Here is a 26,461-nt window from a genome sequence, read left to right on the forward strand (position 1 = left end):
CATTTTTATAACAGATTTTCTTTTTACTCCTTAGTTTTACTTTTATATTGCATATTACATTAAAAATTAGGACACAGTGGTCACTCTTTCCGAGTGGGCTTTGGTATTCTATACTTGAGAGTGAGTGCTCATCTCTTGTTATAAGAAGATCAAGGATATGTGTGTTATCTTTTCCTCGCCATCTTGTCGGGTCTTGCACGTGTTGGAAAAAGAAATTGTCTTGTAGCTTTTGCATGAATTTGTATTCCTGTGTTTCGGTACTTTCTCCTCTCGTGTTTCATGTCTCCCAATTTATTCCTGGGTAGTTAAAATCTCCCATTAATAATATTTTTGCATATCCTTTCTATGTTGTCTCTTCTATTAGATATTGTAATTTCTTATTGTTTTCCGCGGTCCCCGAGTCCGATCTATAAATGAGACCTACTAGGATTTTTGTGCTTTTGTTTATACTTATTTCGACGAAAAGCTAGGTTTTCCTGGAATGATGTTTCCATGTTTACTTCCTCTGCTTTCAGTTTCGAGTTTATGAAATATATCTGTCCTCTGCCCTCCTTCTTTTCAATGTTCATGCTAAACAGTTTGTAGTTCGTGTTTTCGTCTAAAGAGTATTATGAAGCTTTCATATTTTGTATTCTAGTTTTTGCTTTTACCTCTGTGATACCAGAGACCTATATACATATATAGGTCTCTGGTGATACCTATTATATCTGGTTTTATCACATTTACCCTGATGTTTAGTTCTGACATTTTGTTTTTCAGTTGATCGGCGTTGGTGTACATACATTTAAGATTCTCAATCGAAGTTTGTTTTTTGTGGCTGTTGGATTCTGTTAGTCGTGTTGGCCTGTTGGGGTCCTCACTTTTGTGACTTTTCTGGCCCAGGGTGGGCCCCGAACTTTGTATGTGAATTCCCCCGACGGGTTCTGTTGATGTTTCTGTTTAGCTTCCTCCCATAGTTTTTTCTCTTGTTCTCGCTCAGCTTTTGTTAAATCATTGCTTAGTTTCACCTTATTAAATTTCTCCTCTTTAGCTAGGTTCTTTATGTTTTTGAAAATTGATTTTTTGATTTCCAGGTTACCCAGCGATACCAGCACAGGTCTATCATTTCGTTCTTGCCAAGTCGGGAACACTTGACAGTTTCTCCTTCATTGATGTTGGTGTTGATTCGAAATCTGTTACATGTACATGTACCAAACCTGAACTCTTTAAGTCATTGCTAGCTACAACATACTATAAAATTGTACTTATTTTCTATCTAGCAAAAATCACAAAGATTAGTTTAAAAAAATAGTAGCACATCCCACTTTTGAGTCTTTTGAAAAAGACTTTGACAAATTGTGTATAAGATAGATTCCGTAGAATTATTCTTCCGACTATAATCATGATTTAAAATCTGGATCAGCATTCTGACCAAATATTTGAAATATGTTTGTAGTATTTAAATTTGTATCGTTAAACGCCGTAAACACAATGTAAACATGGCGCAAGGGCTTTTCCGGAAATACAGATAACCGGATCATGATTTGAGTAAAATTTTATTGTCAGCCAAAGTCAATACTCGTATTGAAGCATTAATATAATATCATCAAATAGTGCACATACTTTAAAAGAAGTTTTTCAAAGATATTATATCTACCAATAATTGAAACAAGTTCATACACGAAGAAAAGGAGAAAAAAATCATTGACCTATATTCTTACAGTCGGTACTTCCGGTTCGGACGTTGTTCGGTGAGCTAAACCTGACGTGGACCAGTTTCGTTTTCAATGTAAGACAGAAAAACCTTATCCAAAAATAGAATTACGTAAGTACAATCATTTCGGATAGTCGGGTCAGAAGCGGAATTTCATAAGACCAACCTTAAAATTACCTTTTTGTTCGAATATTTTCACTGGAGACCCAGGTATCATAATTCAGTCAGGTACGGGAGCACCATCAAATCAGTACTAATATTATTAATATAATATATAGCTATTAATATTGATATATACGTATGGACAGATTTGACTTTATATAGATAAATATGCCTCTAAAGCCATATAAGACGGTGATCCCGTATCTGATAGTAACTTTGACATAAGTCGATAAGAACTGAACAAGATGGTGTATCTTGGGCAACACTTCAACAGCCAGTGTTTTAATGCTCTACGCAGGCAAGGTATATATCTGTAATAGGAGAGGGAAAATGCAAGACCAGACCGGGGTTCGAACCCAGGACCTCTGAACGCTAGCTAGATGCTCTACTAATTGAGCGACCTAGTCACCGATGATCGACCTATAGTCCAGTTCTGCTACATTCCTCCCTCCTTCAACAAAGTCTTTGACCCTGAAGACATACAAGACCCTAAACCACCCCTGTGGGTATTTAGTTGGGCACCATATGTAATAGGAGAGAGAAAATACATGGCCAGACTGGGGTTCGAAACCAAGGACCTCCGAACACTAGCTGGATGCTCTACCAATTGAGCTACCTGGTCGCTGATGATCGACCCAGTCCAGTTCTGCTACATACATGTATATGTAATTTAATAACAGGTCTGGGAGCACAGGCAAATCTGGCGATATACATAAGTAGTCAGACTTAGCTATATAGTCAAATCTGACATTGCTCCTATATACATTTGTAACAGGAGATGAAAATGCAACAACCATAACGGAACTGAAACTTGGGACCTCGACCTTGGGAACTCTAGATGGATAATTAAACAGTTTGAGCTATTTGGCCAAAGACATTCAGCCCAGTTCAGTTCTGATACAATTACATTTAAGTGTAAGGGTAGAAACAATAAGTAAATGATTAATATATTTATCATTTATTTATTGTTATACGTATACCCTAACAATTTTTGTACCTGCATACATTTTTCCCAAATAAATGAATAAATAAAATCTGAAGGAGGTGATCATAACTTTATCAGTATTTCATTGAAAATTGCTTTACAAATTTAGAGTAGCCTATAGGGTGACACAAAAAATTAGGCTCAGTTGGGAAATAATAAACAAACAAAATTTTGTCTCACATTTACTGACCTAATGAAAAGGATGAAAATATATGGAAATAGTTATGAAATAATACTTTTAGACCATCGACATGGATGACTTGGCAGCAAATCCTTTCACTCAGCTGTTTCCTGACATGAATGAGGCAAGACAGTTTATGCTGATTTCTGCCTCGCAAAAACAAGAAGCTTTGGAGGAGGAAGCAGAGAAGGTTCGCAAATGTATACAACTCAACAGTCTTCTGGAGAAAGTGTTTTTATTTACATTTGATCAAGGTTTGTTTGTAGTTCCGAGTATAAAGATAAATATAGTTTTAAATCATTATTTTCCCCATTTCATTAATTTCTATTGAATTACCAATATTGATGAAATGTACTGTCCTTTTAATCTGCCAAAATAATGTTACACTAACAGAGGTCTTTTTCATATTGAATTTATCTGCCTAGGATCAAACCCAAGACTTCTTGATTACTAGCCTGATTGAAGTCAAGGGAAATTATTTGCAGCCAAATAAGTCATTAGGAAGCAGTTAGTATTTACAGTAAAGGGTCCAAGGATTGATCCACAGATCTGCTCTAATAGATTGTTAACCAAGAAAAGGTCATACTTTGACATTTGTTTTTAGCGTTACACATGAACTAGATATCCTATGAGAAGTTTTATTATTATAATCACTAATATTTGAGCAATTTATTCTTCACCAGAGATTACTGATGACAGTGAAAGGCCAACCAAGCTTGTAATTATCAGAGAATTGAGCCAGTTACTTCAACAGGACAACCAGACATGGCTTGACATGAAGTACCTAGAACAGGTGGGTAGAAATCTTTATGGACAGATTGACAGCCTCTCACTCTCTGAATTATTCTTGTTTGTACAAAAGATATATGATAAGATACATTCAAAGCATTGGTTTATTCAAAGAATAATTGCTTCAGCAAGGTATTTTTCATATTGTTTAATATTTTGTGGAAATAAATTAAAAAAAAAATAATGTGACTTGCTCCTTTTTTTGGTTAGGAGTGAAAACAAAAGATAAGAGTTTGACCTATATTTTTCATAAAAATGTTTCAACTGCTAATTTGAATGAAAACTGTTCTACAATATACAATATTCACAGGCGGTGTTTGAGCGTCTGTTGCTGAACAACCCGATGGATGATGTGATATCTACAAGACACAAAAGTTCATCAGATGATGTAAAAATGTGGCGACTTGCTGGAGAAGGGGAGGTACTCAGATACCTCATGCAGTGCTTTGAACGGTCCCTCACCGCAAAAACAGACAGACAGGTACTACTATAATACAGACAGGTACCATTATAATACAGTGATTTGAACGGTCCCTCACCGCAAAAACAGACAGACAGGTACTACTATAATACAGACAGGTACCATTATAATACAGACAGGTACCATTATAATACAGACAGGTACCATTATAATACAGACAGACAGGTACCATTATAATACAGACAGGTACCATTATAATACAGACAGACAGGTACCATTATAATACAGACAGACAGGTACTACTATAATACAGACAGGTACCATTATTATACAGACAGACAGGTACCATTATAATACAGACAGACAGGTACCATTATAATATAGACAAACAGGTACCATTATAATACAGACAGGTACCATTATAATACAGACAGACAGGTACCATTATAATACAGACAGACAGGTACCATTATAATACAGACAGACAGGTACTACTATAATACAGACAGGTACTATTATAATACAGTGCTTTGAACGGTCTCTCACTGCTAAAACAGACAGACGGGTACCATTATAATATAGTACTTTGAACGGTCTCTCACTGTTAAAACAGACAGACAGGTACTATTATAATATAGTACTTTGAATGGTCCCTCACTGCTAAAACAGACAGGTACCATTATTTTCTCAGATATGACCCTTTAAAATTTGAAAATGTACATAGGCTGTCTATATAGGAAATAACAAATTGTATTTCACTGATTCATGGGGAAAAGGCAAACAAAACACTGTAAATAATCTTATATCACAACAGAATGATGAATTTGTGGCCGAGTTGACTAAATGCCAAGAGGTTATGGTTCTGAATGCCAGGACAAGCCTACAGCAGCCAGATCTTTACCAGGGACAGAACCCCAGGGCACAGTTTATACACCTGTACCAGGAGGAGATGGGCAGTGCTCTTGGTAAGTATAGTCTCACAAGGACAAAAGACAGGTATTTTTGGTCGGTGTCTTATCACTTGGAGAGAGGAGGGGTATTCTGGCTAGGTACACATGACAAGAAGTCAGTCACCTCACAAGAAGGAAGACGGGTAATTAGGTGAATGGAAAAAGAAAATGAATTAGAAAAAAGTGAATCTGAAACCAAAACATGAAAGACTATGGTGGACAGTATTTGATTTTTTTTGCTTCAGGAAGTTTATATTTAATTTTTTTCTTCAAGAAGTTTTGATTTGAAAGTTTTTCTTTAGGAAGTTTTAACTTATGTGATTTTCTTTTTGTTTACAGAGGAAGAAAGTCGCAGTATTGAATTCTTTGACTTGATTGTAAGAGAGATAGTTGCCAATGAGGATATGGATGTTTTGGAGACTGTTTTTAAACCTGTATTAGACTATGCCATGAAAAAGTTTACAGAGGACTTTACATTGTCGAGTGGCGGTATCACTCGCTGTATAGATCTGCTGGCATTCTTTACACGTCATGAGAACCTTGCCAAGGTAAATTATATTGAGATAGACCAGCAAGTTAATGCTGATTTCCTGACCAGAAAAAAAAATAGCTTCTAATTACCAAACATGGTCCTATTCTTAACTCTCAGTAAAAGTGATATTTGAATTTCCAAATTATATTAAAGCATTACATCACATGATAAAAAATTATTTTGTACCATAAAAACAAAAATTTGAAGATTATAAAAATAATTTTGTTTTCGGATAACTGAAAGAAAGGAGAAATGTAAAATAATTTGAAATAACATCTGTTTATTTCAATATGCTAGGTACAATAATAGGATCAACACAGAGTAACTCATTTCTTTTCAGTTTTTTATGAAATACATCCAGCCAAAAGACTGGAACAGTGGCAAAGCTTACGAGAGAACCCTGTTAGGTGCTATGCTGTCCCTGAACTGTATACCGGTGACAGAGTCTGGAAGCAACCCCTGGTTTGACCAGCCATCCTCCAAGCAGAAGAGAGAATTAGATATAATGGAAAGCAACATTCATCAGGTGTCACATTTTCAAATTTAGTTTTTCCAAAATTTGACAAAATATATTTTTATGTTAGTTGTTGATTTCACTTTTCTGTCACAAGAAGTTTGTTTCTGATTGTAGTTTATACACCAGTTTCTAATTGTCAATATGTTGTTGTATGTTTTAAGCTGTTGGAGAACTTAGGGACAAAATTACATAAGTTTATGGACACTTTGATTAGGATCTCACCACATCTCCGACACCTGGTCCTCACCTGGATAGGGAAATGTATTCACGCCAATCTAGGTAAGCGTACTACCTCACCTGGATAGGGAAATGTATTCACGCCAATCTAGGTAAGCTTACTACCTCACCTGGATAGGGAAATGTATTCACGCCAATTTAGGTAAGCTCACCACATCACCTGGATAGGGAAATGTATTCATGCCAGTTTAGGTAAGCTTACTACCTTATACAGGTAGTAAAATATATTCCCTCACCTTGAAATGTATTCATGAAATGTATACAAATCAGTCTATGCAATTTTTTACTCTTGCAGCCTATAGGTCGATGCTGAAATAATCAGACTAAAAGATTGAATTGATCCATATCGTTGATGTTTTTATTAGTCCACTACCGGTGAAACCGGGGGGACTGTATGTTTTGCCTGCGTTCGACCGGTTAAAGTTTTGGTTAAAGTTCTATAATGGCACACCATTCACTTAATAATGGTATTAGGATGCTGATTCTTTGCATAGAGGTTCTTTGGGTGTGTGGCATTACTTTTGTATGGTTAAAAATGAAAAAAATATTTTCTTTTTTTTTTTGAAATTTTTGCCATATTATGGACTTACCTGTTTTTGCTGTAGTCTTGAGGTTAAAGTTTTGGTTAAAGTTTTATAATGGCACACCATTCACTTAATAATGGTATTAGGATGCTGATTCTTTGCATAGAGGTTCTTTGGGTGTGTGGCATTACTTTTTGTACAGTTGAAAATGAAAAAATTACTTTCATTTTTTAAATTTTTTTCCACATTATGGACTTAACTGTTTTCTCTGTATTCTCAATAGAGTTGAATTTACACATTGTTTGGAATGAACTTATTTTCATAAAATTATCATGTGTAAGTTTTGGCTAAACTTTTTTACTCAAATTTGGCTAAAGTTTTAACTTGAGGGAGCCGGTAGGGGACATGTATTGGTTTAGCAATACTCACAGAATGCTTGTTACATTATAATCTACGAAATGTATATCCTTTGTAGCTTGTAATCCTTTCATGTTTCAGGGAGGTCAAAAATTTGGTCATCACAGATGCCTCAACTGTTCAACCAGATGTTTGCATCTGATGGATTCTGCCTGAATCTGTGTTTTGTCATGCTACAGTTCTGTTTCCCCATCACAACCAAGGAGGCTAAACTCATGATGATACAGCCAAGTTACACCACTGTCATCACCACTGACGATCAGCATGCTCAACAAATAGGTGTCCATTCCAAAGGTAGGGAGGCTTTATAATAAACTTACACCACTGACGATCAGCATGCTCAACAAATAGGTGTCCATTCCAAAGGTAGGGAGGCTTTATAATAAACTTACACCATCGATGTTCAGCATACTCAACAAATAGGTGTCCATTCCAAAGGTAGGGAGGCTTTATAATAAAGGTACACCATCGATGTTCAGCATGCTCAACAAATAGGTGTCCATTCCAAAGGTAGGGAGGCTTTATAATAAACTTACACCATCGATGTTCAGCATACTCAACAAATAGGTGTCCATTTCAAAAGTAGTTAGGTCTTAAATAAAGTTTATATCACTGTCATCACTGCCAATGACCAGCATGTTCAATAAATCCAGCTGTCCACTCAAACTCCACATGATTAAAGAATCTTCTGTGTGTAGAATGTTTGTCCAAGGGTCAAGATATTTCAACTGTAGACAGCTCGTGTATGCTGCCAAGCAAATCGGGATGTTTAAACATATAAACGAATTGGATCACGATGAATGTAAATTGAAGTAAAAATATTTATTACATCAATATGTAGAAAGGAAGTATTAACATGTAAGAATATAGGATGTTATGTTGTTATACAGGTCTAAACAAGGAAACCTGTCTAATTCCTCTGGATGAGAACAACCCCAAACTTGAACCAGAGGATCAGTACAACTTTGTCACTGAGTGTTTCTTCCTTACGCATCAGTGTCTGAATGTAGGATTCCGGACAGTGCATGGACGATTCCTCAAGTTAAATCAGAGCTTACACCGAATACAGAGGCTCTATGAGGAAGTGAGAGATCAAGGGGATAGTGCTGTTAGGGAAGTCAAGAGTGAGATGGATAAAGGTAGGTCAGAGGTCAGATGGATATTGAGGTTAATGCTAGGTCAGAAGTTAGATGGATAAAGTTATTCAGAGGTCGGACATGAAAATAGGTCAGAGATTGATAAGAGTAGGTCAGAGATCAAAGATGGGTAAAAGTAGGTTAGAGGTCAGAGAAGCAGGTAAATCAGAGGTTAAAACTAAAGTCAGAAGTCATAGAGGTACCTTTGTAGGTCAGAGGTCAAAATAAGGTTATTATTCAAACTAATGCTTCTGAGGTGAGGTGGAAAGAGTCAACTCTGAATTTTGAATGTTGATTAATAAAGAATTGTTGATAACTCAGTAACTATTTAGCCCTTAATTTTTTAGATAAAAAGTCTTGAAAAACCCTTATATTCCAAAATATGTATGACTCCTGTTTTACTTAAAGGCAGGTTAAAGGTTAAAGGTAGATAAGGTTAAAGGTAGGTATGTAAGGTTAAAGGTTAGCAGGTAAGGTTAAAGGTAGGTAGCTAAGGTTAAAGTTAGATTTAGATGTTCACATTAGTTTAGAATATTTCTGATGATATTGTTCATTTATGATATAACAGAAAAATAACACGATTCTGTTTCAGCCATGTCCATATACTTGTGTATAAAGGCTGCTCTTTGTGAGCCACATATGCTGGAAAAAGCACTCCACTTTCATCTGGCAACCTCAATCTGGCTCTCCAAAATCACAATATCAGATGATGTCAGAACAGTCAAAGAAATAGCATTCCCTCTGCCAGCGGAGGTCCCTCTGGCCATACCTCACATTCCAGAGTTTGTGATGGGTAATGTGACTGACTTCACCATGTTTATGCATAGGTTCAAGGACAACCTGTTCCAGGTAAAACTTCATACACTTTTATACAAAGAAAATATGCAAAAAGTCAGATTCAACTTAATAGCTTTAAATATGTACTAAACATACTTATAATAAGTCTGAGGAGACCTAAAGTAACCTATTAAGGCCTATATTAGTCCCCTACCTGTGAAACTATAATAAGTCTCAGGAGACCTAAAGTAACCTATTAAGGCCTATATTAGTCCCCTTCCTGTGAAACTGGGGAGACTACAAGTTTTCTCTTTTTGTCAGTACTCTAGAGGCTTCATTCCTCGAGGGATTTTGACCAAACTTCACACAAAGATAAAGGACTATAATATCTGGTACAAGTCGGAGTTTCAGGGATTTTGAGTCAAGGTCACTGTTACTTTTTTCAGTGAGGGCCACATTTTTGCACAAACTCACCCTGAGTCTTTAAATCTGAAATATCCCATACAGTTTTCTTCCCAAATATGGCCTCATATATGTACAATATGTCATTCTGAAAGTTATACATAATGTTGCCTTTACATTGTTGACGAAAAAGATCTAATAGTTTGTCTATTTGACTTAGGTGGCTAAGGAAAGACTGGACAACTTCATGACCCTGATTCTAGTCTATATGGGCAGTCCTGAGCGAATGAAGAACCCACATTTGCGAGCTGAACTTGCTGAAACACTGGCTGCTCTCATACCCCCAAAGACAGATCCTAATGCCGGACATTATGACTTTATAAGGTGAGTTATAGTATTAGGTTGTATTATTTACTCTATGTATGCTCTGTGGTTGTAAAGTTTGAGGAAAATCCATGTATAATGTAAATGGTTTGTTGCAGACATCGTTTGTTTTACTACCATCCCCATGTAAAACACATTTCCGAGAAGCTGCTACATGTGTTTGTGAGTATAGAGATGACAGGACAGAGTGTGGAGTTTGAACAAAAATTCAATTACCGCCGGCCTATGTATACCACCCTGGAGCACATCTGGGAGATAGAAACACATCGCGACGCCATCAAGGTATGCTTTAGTTATTTGTATCAACACACCAGCACGCCATCAAGGTATGCTTTAGTTATTTGTATCGACACACCAGCACGCCATCAAGGTATGCTTTAGTTATTTGTATCGACACACTAGGACGCCATCAAGGTATGCTTTAGGTATTTGTATCAACACATCAGGGCACCATCAAGGTATGCTTTAGTTATTTGTATCAACACACTAGGACGCCATCAAGGTATGCTTTAGGTATTTGTATCAACACATCAGGGCACCATCAAGGTATGCTTTAGGTATTTGTATCAACACACTAGGACTCCATCAAGGTATGCTTTAGGTATTTGTATCAACACACTAGGACTCCATCAAGGTATGCTTTAGGTAATTGTATCGACACACCAGGGCACCATCAAGGTATGCTTTAGGTATTTGTATCGACACACCAGCACGCCATCAAGGTATGCTTTATTTATTTGTATCGACACACCAGCACGCCATCAAGGTATGCTTTAGTTATTTGTATCGACACACCAGCACGCCATCAAGGTATGCTTTAGTTATTTGTATCGACACACCAGCACGCCATCAAGGTATGCTTTAGGTATTTGTATCAACACACTAGGACTCCATCAAGGTATGCTTTAGTTATTTGTTTCGACACACCAGCACGCCATCAAGGTATGCTTTAGTTATTTGTATCGACACACCAGCACGCCATCAAGGTATGCTTTAGGTATTTGTATCAACACACTAGGACTCCATCAAGGTATGCTTTAGTTATTTGTATCAACACACTAGGACTCCATCAAGGTATGCTTTAGGTATTTGTATCAACACACCAGCACGCCATCAAGGTATGCTTTAGTTATTTGTATCGACACACCAGCACGCCATCAAGGTATGCTTTAGTTATTTGTATCGACACACCAGCACGCCATCAAGGTATGCTTTAGGTATTTGTATCAACACATCAGGGCACCATCAAGGTATGCTTTAGGTATTTGTATCAACACACCAGCACGCCATCAAGGTATGCTTTAGGTATTTGTATCAACACACCAGGACTCCATCAAGGTATGCTTTAGTTATTTGTATCAACACACCAGGACTCCACCAAGGTATGCTTTAGGTATTTGTATCGACACACTAGGGCACCATCAAGGTATGGTTTAGTTATTTGTATCGACACACCAGCACGCCATCAAGGTATGCTTTAGGTATTTGTATCAACACACCAGGACTCCATCAAGGTATGCTTTAGGTATTTGTATCAACACACCAGGACTCCATCAAGGTATGCTTTAGTTATTTGTATCGACACACCAGCACGCCATCAAGGTATGCTTTAGGTATTTGTATCAACACACCAGGACTCCACCAAGGTACTCGTTGTTTAAGACTTGAATCTTGCTTTGGTCGATTTCATAGGGTGATGGATTGAGTTGTTCTTGAGACAAATTTAGTGAATTGTGTTGCAGTTCATGTTGAATTTGTCTCAAGAGAAACTCAATTCATCACCCTATGAAATCGACCAAAGCAACATTCAGTCCTTATATTTCAGTCAACATACATTTTTGCTAATAAATTGAAGAATTACAATTAGTCTTCACCTACTAGAACTTGTACAAGTGTAATAGTTTATGTTAAAAAAACTCCCATCATTAGAGGATGACCAAACAGGATTATTTAGACAAAAATACAATTACACAATTACCTAAAAACAATATTAAAAATACACACTGGGATACCATCAAGGTACACTTTATTTATCTGTATATAAACACACAGGGATACCATCAAGGTACACTTTATTTATCTATATAAACACACAGGGATACTACCAAGGCACACTTTATTTATCTGTATATAAACACACAGGGATACTATCAAGGCACACTTTTCTGTATATAAACACACAGGGATACCGTCAAGGTACACTTTATTTATCTGTATATAAACACACAGGGATACCATCAAGGTACACTTTATTTACCTGTATATAAACACACAGGGATACCATCAAGGTAAACTTTATTTATCTATATAAACACACAGGGATACCATCAAGGTACACTTTATTTATCTATATAAACACACAGGGATACTACCAAGGCACACTTTATTTATCTGTATATAAACACACAGGGATACTATCAAGGCACACTTTTCTGTATATAAACACACAGGGATACCGTCAAGGTACACTTTATTTATCTGTATATAAACACACAGGGATACCATCAAGGTACACTTTATTTACCTGTATATAAACACACAGGGATACCATCAAGGTAAACTTTATTTATCTATATAAACACACAGGGATACCATCAAGGTACACTTTATTTATCTATATAAACACACAGGGATACTACCAAGGCACACTTTATTTATCTGTATATAAACACACAGGGATACTACCAAGGTAAACTTTATTTATCTATATAAACACACAGGGATACCATCAAAGTAAACTTTATTTATCTGTATATAAACACACAGGGATACTACCAAGGTAAACTTTATTTACCTGTATAAATACATCGGGACACAGTCAAAGTACACTTTATTAATCTGTATTAACTGTGCAGCTGCAATTTCATTATGATTATTTCCACCAATGAAAAATAAAAGTATTGGGGAAAAGTCTGGCTTTATCTTGGACTTCAGCCCTGTATTATGACCGTTTATTGAACTTACTCATGTTTTATGTTGTGTTTGTTATACTTTATAAAAATCATATTTTGAAAGTATATTTAATCCATTGTTGATACAGGAACAAGTTTTGAAGTTAATTCAGATTATTTTTGTAATTACATGTTAACAAATACATGTCTATTTATAACACAGCCAAGAGTTTAAACAAGTACCTGACATGTTGTTCCTGTCACAGGTGATGTCCGAGTATGCCGAGGAACATATAGAGGATACTGACCCTCCACTCTTCTTACGCTTTATCAACCTTCTCATCAATGATGCTATCTTCCTGTTGGATGAAGCATTGTCTGTAAGTGTTTCAATAGAGAGTGTGATGAAGGGAGACCACTGTTGCATACTTACTGACTCAGTGTGAGAATATTCATATTGGGAGTTGTCTGTCTTATTGGGAGACAATTCAGTAATTACTGTCATTTTAGAAAGATTATTAGGTCACCTGAGATGAAGTCTCAAGTGACCTATTCTAATCACCTTTAGTATTTTGGGTATTTATTACAGCCTGTAATATTTTAGCCCAATCGCTCTTCATCCGGAGTCCCTCTCGCATCCCTCAATCCTTAAACAATTTTTGTTATCACTATTTCTTAGAAAGTTCTTCTTGGATCTTTCTCAAATTTCATTTGTTTGTTCCCCTTGGTCCCTAGTTGTTTATACTTTTGAGACTGATCTGATTACAAGTTGGCCGAAAGGCGGTCATTTTGAATTTTGACAGTTGAAGTTTGTTATTGCTATTTCTCAAAAAGTTCTTCCTGGATCTTTTTCAAATTTCACCTGTAAGTGCTCCTTTGTCCCCCAATTGTGCATGTTCCATTTTGAGGTCTTCATGGACATTTTTTAAATTTCATTTAAATTCCTCTTGTATTAGTTGAAGTTTGTTATTCCCTATTTCTCAGAGAGTTCTTGATGGATCTTTCTCAAATTGATTTTGTATGTTCCTCTTGTTTTCAATTGATTAAGAGAAAGAAGAGAAAAGTAGAGAAAAGATCAGTCTTACAGAGATCCAATAAAGGTCATTCATTGGTGGGCGCCGAGATCTCTCTTGGATCTCTTGTGAAATATAATCTGAACAAAGTTATTGCCCTACTAACAGAGCATTAGGTAATAATTTGGTATTTAAACTAAAACTCCACATGTTTGGTCAAAATCAAAATTGAAAAAAATGACCCTATTGCAATTAAAGTGATGTAAGGTAATTATAGATGGCATGTTATAAGATCATATTATCTGATAAATATTGACACTGTAATGAGGATTGATATTGTTTTGTGTGTAAACAAATCAAACTTAATTGAGTGAGATTATATTAAAGATTTGCAGTGTCGAGGGTTTAATTATAGGATCTGGATATTAACACTATACTGGGTGTATGAAGTGTAGATACCAGTTGTGACTGTTGTTTTGTATATCCCTGGTGTTTGATTATAGGATCTGGATATTAACACTAGGGTGTATGAAGTGTAGATACCAGTTGTGACTGTTGTTTTGTATATCCCTAGTGTTTGATTATAGGATCTGGATATTAACACTATATTGGGTGTATGAAGTGTAGATACCAGTTGTGACTGTTGTTTTGTATATCCCTGGTGTTTGATTATAGGATCTGGATATTAACACTATATTGGGTGTATGAAGTGTAGATACCAGTTGTGACTGTTGTTTTGTATATCCCTGGTGTTTGATTATAGGATCTGGATATTAACACTATATTAGGTGTATGAAGTGTAGATACCAGTTGTGACTGTTGTTTTGTATATCCCTAGTGTTTGATTATAGGATCTGGATATTAACACTATATTGGGTGTATGAAGTGTAGATACCAGTTGTGACTGTTGTTTTGTATATCCCTAGTGTTTGATTCAGAAACATATTACATTCTACACAGTTCATGAGTCAGATATCCCTAGTGTTTGATTCAGAAACATATTACATTCTACACAGTTCATGAGTCAGATCAAGGAGAAGCAGCAGCAAAAGGAACGTGGGGAATGGCAGGAGTTACCTCCCCAGCGTCGCCAGGAGGAGGAGAATACGCTGCGTCAGCTGACCATGATGGCCCGTTATCACAACCAGATGGGCAATCACACCATTCACTCTCTAGAGATGATCACTAAAGAGATCACATCCATCTTCTGCCATGCATCCATTGTGAGTCGGATCGCAGGCATGCTCAACTATTTCCTTCAGCACCTGGTAAGTCTGACATCCCACCTTATAATAGTAAGTACTGTACGACATGACCTATAGTAGTGTCATCGTCATAGTAACAGTCTGAAAACATGACAACAGTTACCCTTGTAAAATGTAAACCCTTCTGGTAGAAAGGTTGTTAGTTTTCTCTGTCAATTAAAAAATCTGAACTGCATGGTTTCAGGAACGAAATATAATACTTACTAAGTTTCTTGCAATCTTAGTTTCATGGACATAAAACTCCCAATAGAATAAAAATAAAAGTGTCGTTTTATCCTCCAAAGTTCGTTGATAATATTTGGTACATGTATCTGTCTCGTTATAGAGTCTGATAATGTAGTCTGTAGTCTGTATTGTCTATGTTTATAAGGTATTTAGGTTTGGTGTAGTCATTATTACCACCTTATCACTGTACCATGTAATGTAGTCTGTATGTTTATAAGGTATTTAGGTTTGGTGTAGTCTGTATGTTTATAAGGTATTTAGGTTTGGTGTAGTCTGTATGTTTATAAGGTATTTAGGTTTGGTGTAGTTGTATGTTTATAAGGTATTTAGGGTTTGGTGTAGTTGTATGTTTATAAGGTATTTAGGTTTGGTGTAGTCTGTATGTTTATAAGGTATTTAGGTTTGGTGTAGTCTGTATGTTTATAAGGTATTTAGGTTTGGTGTAGTCTGTATGTTTATAAGGTATTTAGGTTTGGTGTAGTTGTATGTTTATAAGGTATTTAGGTTTGGTGTAGTTGTATGTTTATAAGGTATTTAGGTTTGGTGTAGTCTGTATGTTTATAAGGTATTTAGGTTTGGTGTAGTTGTATGTTTATAAGGTATTTAGGTTTGGTGTAGTCTGTATGTTTATAAGGTATTTAGGTTTGGTGTAGTTGTATGTTTATAAGGTATTTAGGTTTGGTGTAGTCTGTATGTTTATAAGGTATTTAGGTTTGGTGTAGTTGTATGTTTATAAGGTATTTAGGTTTGGTGTAGTTGTATGTTTATAAGGTATTTAGGTTTGGTGTAGTCTGTATGTTTATAAGGTATTTAGGTTTGGTGTAGTTGTATGTTTATAAGGTATTTAGGTTTGGTGTAGTCTGTATGTTTATAAGGTATTTAGGTTTGGTGTAGTTGTATGTTTATAAGGTATTTAGGTTTGGTGTACTCTGTATGTTTATAAGGTATTTAGGTTTGGTGTAGTCTGTATGTTTATAAGGTATTTAGGTTTGGTAGTGTATGTTTTGGTACTTTAGGTTGGTGTGTTGTATGTTATCAAGTTTTAGGTTTGGTGTACTCTGTATGTTTATAAGGTATTTAGGTTTGGTGTAGTCTGTATGTTTATAAGGTATTTAGGTTTGGTGTAGTTGTATGTTTATAAGGTATTTAGGTTTGGGTTGGTTGGTTGTTTATAAGGTATTTAGGTTTGGTGTAGTTGTATGTTTATAAGGTATTTGGTTTGGTGTAGTCTGATGTTTATAAGGTATTTAGGTTTGGTGTAGTTGTGTTTATAAGGTATTTAGGTTTGGTGTAGTCTGTATGTTTATAAGGTATTTAGGTTTGGTGTAGCTGTATGTTTATAAGGTATTTAGGTTTGGTGTATTGTATGTTTATAAGGTATTTCAGTTTGGTGTAGTTTGTATGTTTATAAGGTATTTAGGTTTGGTGTAGTCTGTATGTTTATAAGGTCTTTAGGTTTGGTGTAGTCTGTATGTTTATAAGGTATTAGGTTTGGTGTAGTTGTATGTTTATAAGGTATTTAGGTTTGGTGTAGTCTGTATGTTTATAAGGTATTTAGGTTTGGTGTAGTCTGTATGTTATAAGGTATTTAGGTTTGGTGTAGTCTGTATGTTTATAAGGTATTTAGGTTTGGTGTAGTCTGTATGTTTATAAGGTATTTAGGTTGGTGTAGTCTGTATGTTATAAGGTATTTAGGTTTGGTGTAGTCTGTATGTTATAAGGTATTTAGGTTTGGTGTAGTCTGTATGTTTATAAGGTATTTAGGTTTGGTGTAGTGCTGTATGTTTATAAGGTATTTAGTTTGGTGTAGTTGTATGTTTATAAGGTATTTAGGTTTGGTGTAGTTGTATGTTTATAAGGTATTTAGGTTTGGTGTAGTCTGTATGTTTATAAGGTATTTAGGTTTGGTGTAGTCTGTATGTTTATAAGGTATTTAGGTTTGGTGTAGTCTGTATGTTTATAAGGTATTTAGGTTTGGTGTAGTCTGTATGTTTATAAGGTATTTAGGTTTGGTGTAGTTGTATGTTTATAAGGTATTTAGGTTTGGTGTAGTCTGTATGTTTATAAGGTATTTAGGTTTGGTGTAGTCTGTATGTTTATAAGGTATTTAGGTTTGGTGTAGTCTGTATGTTTATAAGGTATTTAGGTTTGGTGTAGTCTGTATGTTTATAAGGTATTTAGGTTTGGTGTAGTCTGTATGTTTATAAGGTATTTAGGTTTGGTGTAGTTGTATGTTTATAAGGTATTTAGGTTTGGTGTAGTCTGTATGTTTATAAGGTATTTAGGTTTGGTGTAGTCTGTATGTTTATAAGGTATTTAGGTTTGGTGTAGTCTGTATGTTTATAAGGTATTTAGGTTTGGTGTAGTTGTATGTTTATAAGGTATTTAGGTTTGGTGTAGTCTGTATGTTTATAAGGTATTTAGGTTTGGTGTAGTTGTATGTTTATAAGGTATTTAGGTTTGGTGTAGTCTGTATGTTTATAAGGTATTTAGGTTTGGTGTAGTCTGTATGTTTATAAGGTATTTAGGTTTGGTGTAGTTGTATGTTTATAAGGTATTTAGGTTTGGTGTAGTTGTATGTTTATAAGGTATTTAGGTTTGGTGTAGTCTGTATGTTTATAAGGTATTTAGGTTTGGTGTAGTCTGTATGTTTATAAGGTATTTAGGTTTGGTGTAGTCTGTATGTTTATAAGGTATTTAGGTTTGGTGTAGTCTGTATGTTTATAAGGTATTTAGGTTTGGTGTAGTTGTATGTTTATAAGGTATTTAGGTTTGGTGTAGTTGTATGTTTATAAGGTATTTAGGTTTGGTGTAGTCTGTATGTTTATAAGGTATTTAGGTTTGGTGTAGTTGTATGTTTATAAGGTATTTAGGTTTGGTGTAGTTGTATGTTTATAAGGTATTTAGGTTGGTGTAGTCTGTATGTTATAAGGTATTTAGGTTTGGTTGTAGTCGTATGTTTATAAGGTATTTAGGTTTGGTGTATCTGTATGTTTATAAGGTATTTAGGTTTGGTGTAGTCTGTATGTTTATAAGGTATTTAGGTTTGGTGTAGTCTGTATGTTTATAAGGTATTTAGGTTTGGTGTAGTTGTATGTTTATAAGGTATTTAGGTTTGGTGTAGTCTGTATGTTTATAAGGTATTTAGGTTTGGTGTAGTCTGTATGTTTAAGGTATTTAGGTTTGGTGTAGTCTGTATGTTTATAAGGTATTTAGGTTTGGTGTAGTTGTATGTTTATAAGGTATTTAGGTTTGGTGTAGTCTGTATGTTTATAAGGTATTTAGGTTTGGTGTAGTCTGTATGTTATAAGGTATTTAGGTTTGGTGTAGTCTGTATGTTATAAGGTATTTAGGTTTGGTGTAGTTGTATGTTATAAGGTATTTAGGTTTGGTGTAGTCTGTATGTTTATAAGGTATTTAGGTTTGGTGTAGTCTGTATGTTTATAAGGTATTTAGGTTTGGTGTAGTCTGTATGTTATAAGGTATTTAGGTTTGGTGTAGTCTGTATGTTTATAAGGTATTTAGGTTTGGTGTAGTCTGTATGTTTATAAGGTATTTAGGTTTGGTGTAGTCTGTATGTTTATAAGGTATTTAGGTTTGGTGTAGTCTGTATGTTTATAAGGTATTTAGGTTTGGTGTAGTCTGTATGTTTATAAGGTATTTAGGTTTGGTGTAGTCTGTATGTTTATAAGGTATTTAGGTTTGGTGTAGTCTGTATGTTTATAAGGTATTTAGGTTTGGTGTAGTCTGTATGTTTATAAGGTATTTAGGTTTGGTGTAGTCTGTATGTTTATAAGGTATTTAGGTTTGGTGTAGTCTGTATGTTTATAAGGTATTTAGGTTTGGTGTAGTTGTATGTTTATAAGGTATTTAGGTTTGGTGTAGTCTGTATGTTTATAAGGTATTTAGGTTTGGTGTAGTTGTATGTTTATAAGGTATTTAGGTTTGGTGTAGTCTGTATGTTATAAGGTATTTAGGTTTGGTGTAGTCTGTATGTTTATAAGGTATTTAGGTTTGGTGTAGTCTGTATGTTTATAAGGTATTTAGGTTTGGTGTAGTCTGTATGTTTATAAGGTATTTAGGTTTGGTGTAGTTGTATGTTTATAAGGTATTTAGGTTTGGTGTACTCTGTATGTTTATAAGGTATTTAGGTTTGGTGTAGTTGTATGTTTATAAGGTATTTAGGTTTGGTGTAGTCTGTATGTTTATAAGGTATTTAGGTTTGGTGTAGTATTTAGGTTTGGTGTAGTCTGTATGTTATAAGGTATTCAGGTTTGGTGTAGTCTGTATGTTTATAAGGTATTTAGGTTTGGTGTAGTCTGTATGTTTATAAGGTATTTAGGTTTGGTGTAGTTGTATGTTTATACGTGTATTTAGGTTTGGTGTAGTCTGTATGTTTATAAGGTATTTAGGTTTGGTGTAGTTGTATGTTTATAAGGTATTTAGGTTTGGTGTAGTCTGTATGTTTATAAGGTATTTAGGTTTGGTGTAGTTGTATGTTTATCAGGTATTTGAGGTGGTTGTAGTCTGTATGTTTATAAGGTATTTAGGTTTTTGGTGTATGTTGGTACTGGTTATAAAGGTATTTAGGTTTGGTGTCGTCCTGTATGTTTATACAGGTATTTCGGTTTGGTGTGATAGTCTGTATGTTTATACGTGATTTAGGTTTGGTGTAGTCTGTATGTTTATAAGGTATTTAGGTTTGGGTAGTCTGTATGTTTATAAGGTATTTAGGTTTGGTGTAGTCTGTATGTTTATAAGTATTTAGGTTTGGTGTAGTCTGTATGTTTATAAGGTATTTAGGTTTGGTGTAGTCTGTATGTTTATAAGGTATTTAGGTTTGGTGTAGTTGTATGTTTATAAGGTATTTAGGTTTGGTGTAGTCTGTATGTTTATAAGGTAATTAGGTTTGGGTAGTCCTGTATGTTTATAAGGTATTTAGGTTATGGTGTAGTATGTATGTTTATAAAGGTATTTAGGTTTTGGAGTAGTCCTGTATGTTTATAAGGGTATTTAGGTTGGGTAGAGTCTGTATGTTTATAGGTATTTAGGTTTGGTGTAGTTGTATGTTATAAGGTATATTAGGTTTGGTGTAGTCTGTATGGTTTATAAGGTATAGTGGGTATGTTTCTAAGGTTATTTGGTTGGTGTAGTTGGTTGTTTATAAGGTATTTGGGTTTGGTGTGTAGTTGTATGTTTATCAGGTAGTAGGTTTGTGTAGTTGTATGTTGATAAGGTATTTAGGTTTGGTGTAGTCTGTGTTATAAGGCCAATGATTTCAGTTTGGTGTAGTCTTTATGTTTATAAGGTATTTGGTTTGGGTAGTCTGTATGTTTATAAGGTATTTAGCGTTTGGTGTAGTTGTATGTTTATAAGGTTATTTCGGTTGGTTGTAGTTGTTGTAGTATTTAGGTTTGGTGTAGTCTGTATGTTATAAGGTATTTAGGTTTGGTGTAGTCTGTATGTTTATAAGGTATTTAGGTTTGGTGTAGTCTGTATGTTTATAAGGTATTTAGGTTTGGTGTAGTCTGTATGTTTATAAGGTATTTAGGTTTGGTGTAGTTGTATGTTTATAAGGTATTTAGGTTTGGTGTAGTCTGTATGTTTATAAGGTATTTAGGTTTGGTGTACTCTGTATGTTTATAAGGTATTTAGGTTTGGTGTAGTCTGTATGTTTATAAGGTATTTAGGTTTGGTGTAGTCTGTATGTTTATAAGGTATTTAGGTTTGGTGTAGTCTGTATGTTTATAAGGTATTTAGGTTTGGTGTAGTTGTATGTTTATAAGGTATTTAGGTTTGGTGTAGTCTGTATGTTTATAAGGTATTTAGGTTTGGTGTAGTCTGTATGTTTATAAGGTATTTAGGTTTGGTGTAGTCTGTATGTTTATAAGGTATTTAGGTTTGGTGTAGTCTGTATGTTTATAAGGTATTTAGGTTTGGTGTAGTCATTATTACCACCTTATCACTGTACCATGTAATGTAGTCTGTATGTTTATAAGGTATTTAGGTTTGGTGTAGTTGTATGTTTATAAGGTATTTAGGTTTGGTGTAGTTGTATGTTTATAAGGTATTTAGGTTTGGTGTAGTCTGTATTTTTATAAGGTATTTAGGTTTGGTGTAGTCTGTATGTTTATAAGGTATTTAGGTTTGGTGTAGTCATTATTGTCACCTTATCACTGTACCATGTAATGTAGTATGTTTATGAACCAAAGACTCAAAAGCACATTGAGAATATACATACTCTTTATTACACCTGTATACATGAGGCTAAGGGGCTATAACAGCTGTGGTGCTTAACTAACTTCAGCTTGACCTGGCCAATATAATGGAAGTTATTTTACCATATAAGGTATGATAGTATATTGTATAGCTTAGCATGAGTGCTGTTATACTGAAGAGAGCCAACCTCATCAATTGAATTCTTTGGGAACCTATTCTGTTACAACATGATAATAGTAATACATGTTTCCAGGTCGGTCCAAAGCAGAGAAATTTCAAAGTGAAGGACAAAAACGAGGTGGATTTTAAACCAGATCAGACTGTACTAGATATTGTGAGGATATACATGAACTTAGGAGATACTGACTGTTTCTGTCTAGCCGTGTCAGGGGATGGGCGATCCTACTCAGCCGAGCTCTTCCCCAAAGCCATCAGTGTTCTTCAGCGTATATCTGCATCCCCAGCCATCATCAGTGACTTTGAAATCTTCCAGGACAAAATAACAGTAATGTTTATATTATGAAAATTATTTAAAGTAACATGTAAGGATAAAAAGGAAATTTTACTATAACCAAACAGCACCCTGCAATGTGATATTCCCACAAATCATTGTGGTAAACAGTTGGAAAGTGATGGTTATTTCATGTCTCATTTTTAGTTACATGATGAAGGAGATTCATTTACAAATATTTACCATTTTGGAAATTTTGTATTTTCTCAAGAATTATGTTGTTTTTCACATGAATCGGAAATTAAACAAAGATCTTTTTATGCTTGATTTTGATATGTACAGTGTATGTTGTAAAATAGAATTAATGTTGATGTATTAAGGGGATTGTTAGGTGGGTACACTACACAACAAGGGAGATAACTGGGTACACTAAACAACAAGGGAGATAACTGGGTATACTACACAACAAGGGAGATAACTGGGTATACTACACAACAAGGGAGATAACTATGTAGTTGGAGGGATTGTGTTAGGTGAGTATACTACACAACAAGGGAGATAACTGGGTACACTAAACAACAAGGGAGATAACTATGTAGTTGGAGGGATTGTGTTAGGTGAGTATACTACACAACAAGGGAGATAACTATGTAGTTGGAGGGATTGTGATAGGTGGGTATACTACACAACAAGGGAGATAACTATGTAGTTGGAGGGATTGTGTTAGGTGGGTATACTACACAACAAGGGAGATAACTATGTAGTTGGAGGGATTGTGATAGGTGGGTATACTACACAACAAGGGATATAACTATGTAGTTGGAGGGATTGTGTTAGGTGGGTATACTACACAACAAGGGAGATAACTATGTAGTTGAGGGGATTGTGTTAGGTGGGTACACTACACAACAAGAGAGATAACTATGTAGTTGAGGGGATTGTGGTAGGTGGGTATACTACACAACAAGGGAGATAACTATGTAGTTGGAGGGATTGTGTTAGGTGGGTATACTTCACAACAAGGGAGATAACTATGTAGTTGGAGGGATTGTGTTAGGTGGGTATACTACACAACAAGGGAGATAACTATGTAGTTGGGAGATTGTGTTAGGTGGGTATACTACACAACAAGGGAGATAACTATGTAGTTGGAGGGATTGTGTTAGGTGGGTACACTACACAACAAGAGAGATAACTATGTAGTTGAGGGGATTGTGTTAGGTGGGTACACTACAGAACAAGGGAGATAACTATGTAGTTTAGGGGATTGTGGTAGGTGGGTATACTACACAACAAGGGAGATAACTATGTAGTTGGAGGGATTGTGTTAGGTGGGTATACTACACAACAAGGGAGATAACTATGTAGTTGGAGGGATTGTGTTAGGTGGGTATACTACACAACAAGGGAGATAACTATGTAGTTGGAGGGATTGTGTTAGGTGGGTATACTACACAACAAGGGAGATAACTATGTAGTTGGAGGGATTGTGTTAGGTGGGTATACTACACAACAAGGGAGATAACTATGTAGTTGGAGGGATTGTGTTAGGTGGGTATACTACACAACAAGGGAGATAACTATGTAGTTGGAGGGATTGTGTTAGGTGGGTATACTACACAACAAGGGAGATAACTATGTAGTTGGAGGGATTGTGTTAGGTGGGTACACTACACAACAAGAGAGATAACTATGTAGTTGAGGGGATTGTGTTAGGTGGGTACACTACAGAACAAGGGAGATAACTATGTAGTTGAGGGGATTGTGGTAGGTGGGTATACTACACAACAAGGGAGATAACTATGTAGTTGGAGGGATTGTGTTAGGTGGGTATACTACACAACAAGGGAGATAACTATGTAGTTGGAGGGATTGTGTTAGGTGGGTATACTACACAACAAGGGAGATAACTATGTAGTTGGAGGGATTGTGTTAGGTGGGTACACTACACAACAAGAGAGATAACTATGTAGTTGAGGGATTGTGGTAGGTGGGTATACTACACAACAAGGGAGATAACTATGTAGTTGGGAGATTGTGTTAGGTGGGTATACTACACAACAAGGGAGATAACTATGTAGTTGAAGGGATTGTGTTAGGTGGGTACACTACACAACAAGGGAGATAACTATGTAGTTGGAGGGATTGTGTTAGGTGGGTACACTACAGAACAAGGGAGATAACTATGTAGTTGAGGGGATTGTGGTAGGTAGGTATACTACACAACAAGGGAGATAACTATGTAGTTGGAGGGATTGTGTTAGGTGGGTATACTACACAACAAGGGAGATAACTATGTAGTTGGAGGGATTGTGATAGGTGGGTATACTACACAACAAGGGAGATAACTATGTAGTTGGAGGGATTGTGTTATGTGGGTATACTACACAACAAGGGAGATAACTATGTAGTTGGAGGGATTGTGTTAGGTGGGTATACTACACAACAAGGGAGATAACTATGTAGTTGGAGGGATTGTGATAGGTGGGTACACTACACAACAAGGGAGATAACTATGTAGTTGGAGGGATTGTGATAGGTGGGTACACTACACAACAAGGGAGATAACTATGTAGTTGAGGGGATTGTGTTAGGTGGGTACACTACACAACAAGGGAGATAACTATGTAGTTGGAGGGATTGTGTTAGGTGGGTATACTACACAACAAGGGAGATAACTATGTAGTTGGAGGGATTGTGTTAGGTGGGTATACTACACAACAAGGGAGATAACTATGTAGTTGGAGGGATTGTGTTAGGTGGGCACACTACACAACAAGGGAGATAACTATGTAGTTGGAGGGATTGTGTTAGGTGGGCACACTACACAACAAGGGAGATAACTATGTAGTTGGAGGGATTGTGTTAGGTGGGTATACTACACAACAAGGGAGATAACTATGTAGTTGAGGGGATTGTGTTAGGTGGGTACACTACACAACAAGGGAGATAACTATGATATCTTACTGTAGAAAATGCGGATACAGCAGGAAGAGGAGGAAGAGTTGTTTGAGGATGCCCCCGATGAGTTCCTAGACCCCATCATGGGTACTCTGATGACAGAGCCTGTTCTGCTACCCTCATCCAAAAATATCATGGACAAGAATGTCCTAGCCAGACACTTACTGAGGTGAGCCTAAATCGAAATAAATTTCAGATTATTGACCGAATATATTATAATTTGTTTTAAATACAAATGTTTAAAAAGAGTCCCATAACTGTTTCAATAAATTTGATATATGAATTATTATCAACATATATTATACTTTTTAACCTGAAGAACGAAATGGATGTTTTGACATATTATCTTTCAAAGATGTATTGTGTTGGAATTTAAGGATCTCTCATAGTCTCATAAGCTCAACAATCCTGATAACTATTACCTATGTAACTGTACTAACACTGAAAACATTCTGTTGTACAGTGACCAGAGCGATCCCTTCAACAGATCACCACTCAGTCTAGACATGGTCACCCCAGTAACCGAACTCAAGGAGCAGATACAACAATGGATGTCTGAGAGACGACAGGAGAAAGAAAAGTGATGCCGAGTGTATCTTATATAAACAGACCTAGCTGTGATATTCTGTATAAATATCTGAAGATTCCTAAATACATATGGTATCATGTTAAGTGTCCCATACGAAAAGACACAGTTTTGAAAAAAAAACTTGAGTATATACCAGTGTGTTATGTGAGAACTTCATCAAACTGGCATATAAATTGCAATATCAATTTGTTAGGTATCAGGTGCAGACCATATCGGTAAATGACTTATTCATTAAATACAGCAATGGAGAGTATGAATTTGTTGAAGATGTTTAGTGTAAACTTCATCGTGAAGGTATCTTATCTTTCACAGATAAACCAGCAGGTAGTCTTCAGTCTTCGTCCTGAAGATATCATTATTTTAAACAGATATCAATGAAATTTCATTTGATATGGGATTTTAAGAAACAAGTCCTATTAGAAATTAAATTTCAATCTTCGAGTCTAGTTTCATAAAATCTCATATGAAATGAAAACAAAAAGATACTTTTTAACATTCAACTCAGAAAACTTGTATTTTGTTAGGTTTTAAAGTCTAAATGAGCAGGACTGATCAAGTGAAGTCAGCCACTTGTTGTACCATTCACAATTCAGGATGTTACATTATTGTCCCTACTATGACCTCACAATAGATTTCTGACTGACATAGCTAATGAACAATGATCCAAGGTATACTATACTAGTGACTTATACAGAAATGACACGGGCCGATTATTTGATAAAAACCAGCTTACAGCCCTC

The 26,461-nt window shown here is 35.6% G+C and overlaps 1 protein-coding gene across 2 annotated transcripts; it reads left to right on the top strand.

The window, feature by feature from the left end:
- The first annotated feature begins 1,721 nt into the window (after positions 1 to 1,721).
- On the top strand, positions 1,722 to 26,101 carry LOC117329251 (ubiquitin conjugation factor E4 A-like). Of its 2 annotated transcripts, none has more exons than XM_033887101.1 (18): positions 1,722 to 1,804; positions 3,083 to 3,275; positions 3,705 to 3,814; positions 4,121 to 4,291; positions 5,046 to 5,196; positions 5,521 to 5,729; positions 6,054 to 6,239; positions 6,392 to 6,509; positions 7,490 to 7,702; positions 8,299 to 8,547; positions 9,137 to 9,393; positions 9,944 to 10,107; positions 10,206 to 10,389; positions 13,265 to 13,378; positions 15,028 to 15,279; positions 21,974 to 22,225; positions 25,144 to 25,301; positions 25,596 to 26,101. In XM_033887101.1, the coding sequence occupies exons 2-18, from the start codon at positions 3,092 to 3,094 to the stop codon at positions 25,714 to 25,716; spliced, it is 3,093 nt and encodes a 1,030-aa protein (XP_033742992.1). In that variant the 5' UTR covers positions 1,722 to 1,804; positions 3,083 to 3,091; the 3' UTR covers positions 25,717 to 26,101. The 2 variants fall into 2 exon arrangements, with proteins under 2 accessions (XP_033742992.1, XP_033743003.1); XM_033887112.1 differs by lacking the exon at positions 1,722 to 1,804 and adding an exon at positions 1,813 to 1,921.
- Positions 26,102 to 26,461: the final 360 nt, after the last annotated feature.

The sequence above is a fragment of the Pecten maximus genome, chromosome 1, assembly GCF_902652985.1.
Source record: "Pecten maximus chromosome 1, xPecMax1.1, whole genome shotgun sequence".
NCBI lineage: Eukaryota > Metazoa > Mollusca > Bivalvia > Pectinida > Pectinidae > Pecten > Pecten maximus.

Coding starts and splice junctions, on each gene's coding strand:
- LOC117329251 (XM_033887101.1), top strand. CDS start 3,092: ATGGATGACTTGGCAGCAAATCCTTTCACTCAGCTGTTTCCTGACATG. Junction 5,197..5,520: donor GGAGATGGGCAGTGCTCTTG/GTAAGTATAGTC, acceptor TTTTGTTTACAG/AGGAAGAAAGTCGCAGTATT. Junction 9,394..9,943: donor TCAAGGACAACCTGTTCCAG/GTAAAACTTCAT, acceptor TATTTGACTTAG/GTGGCTAAGGAAAGACTGGA.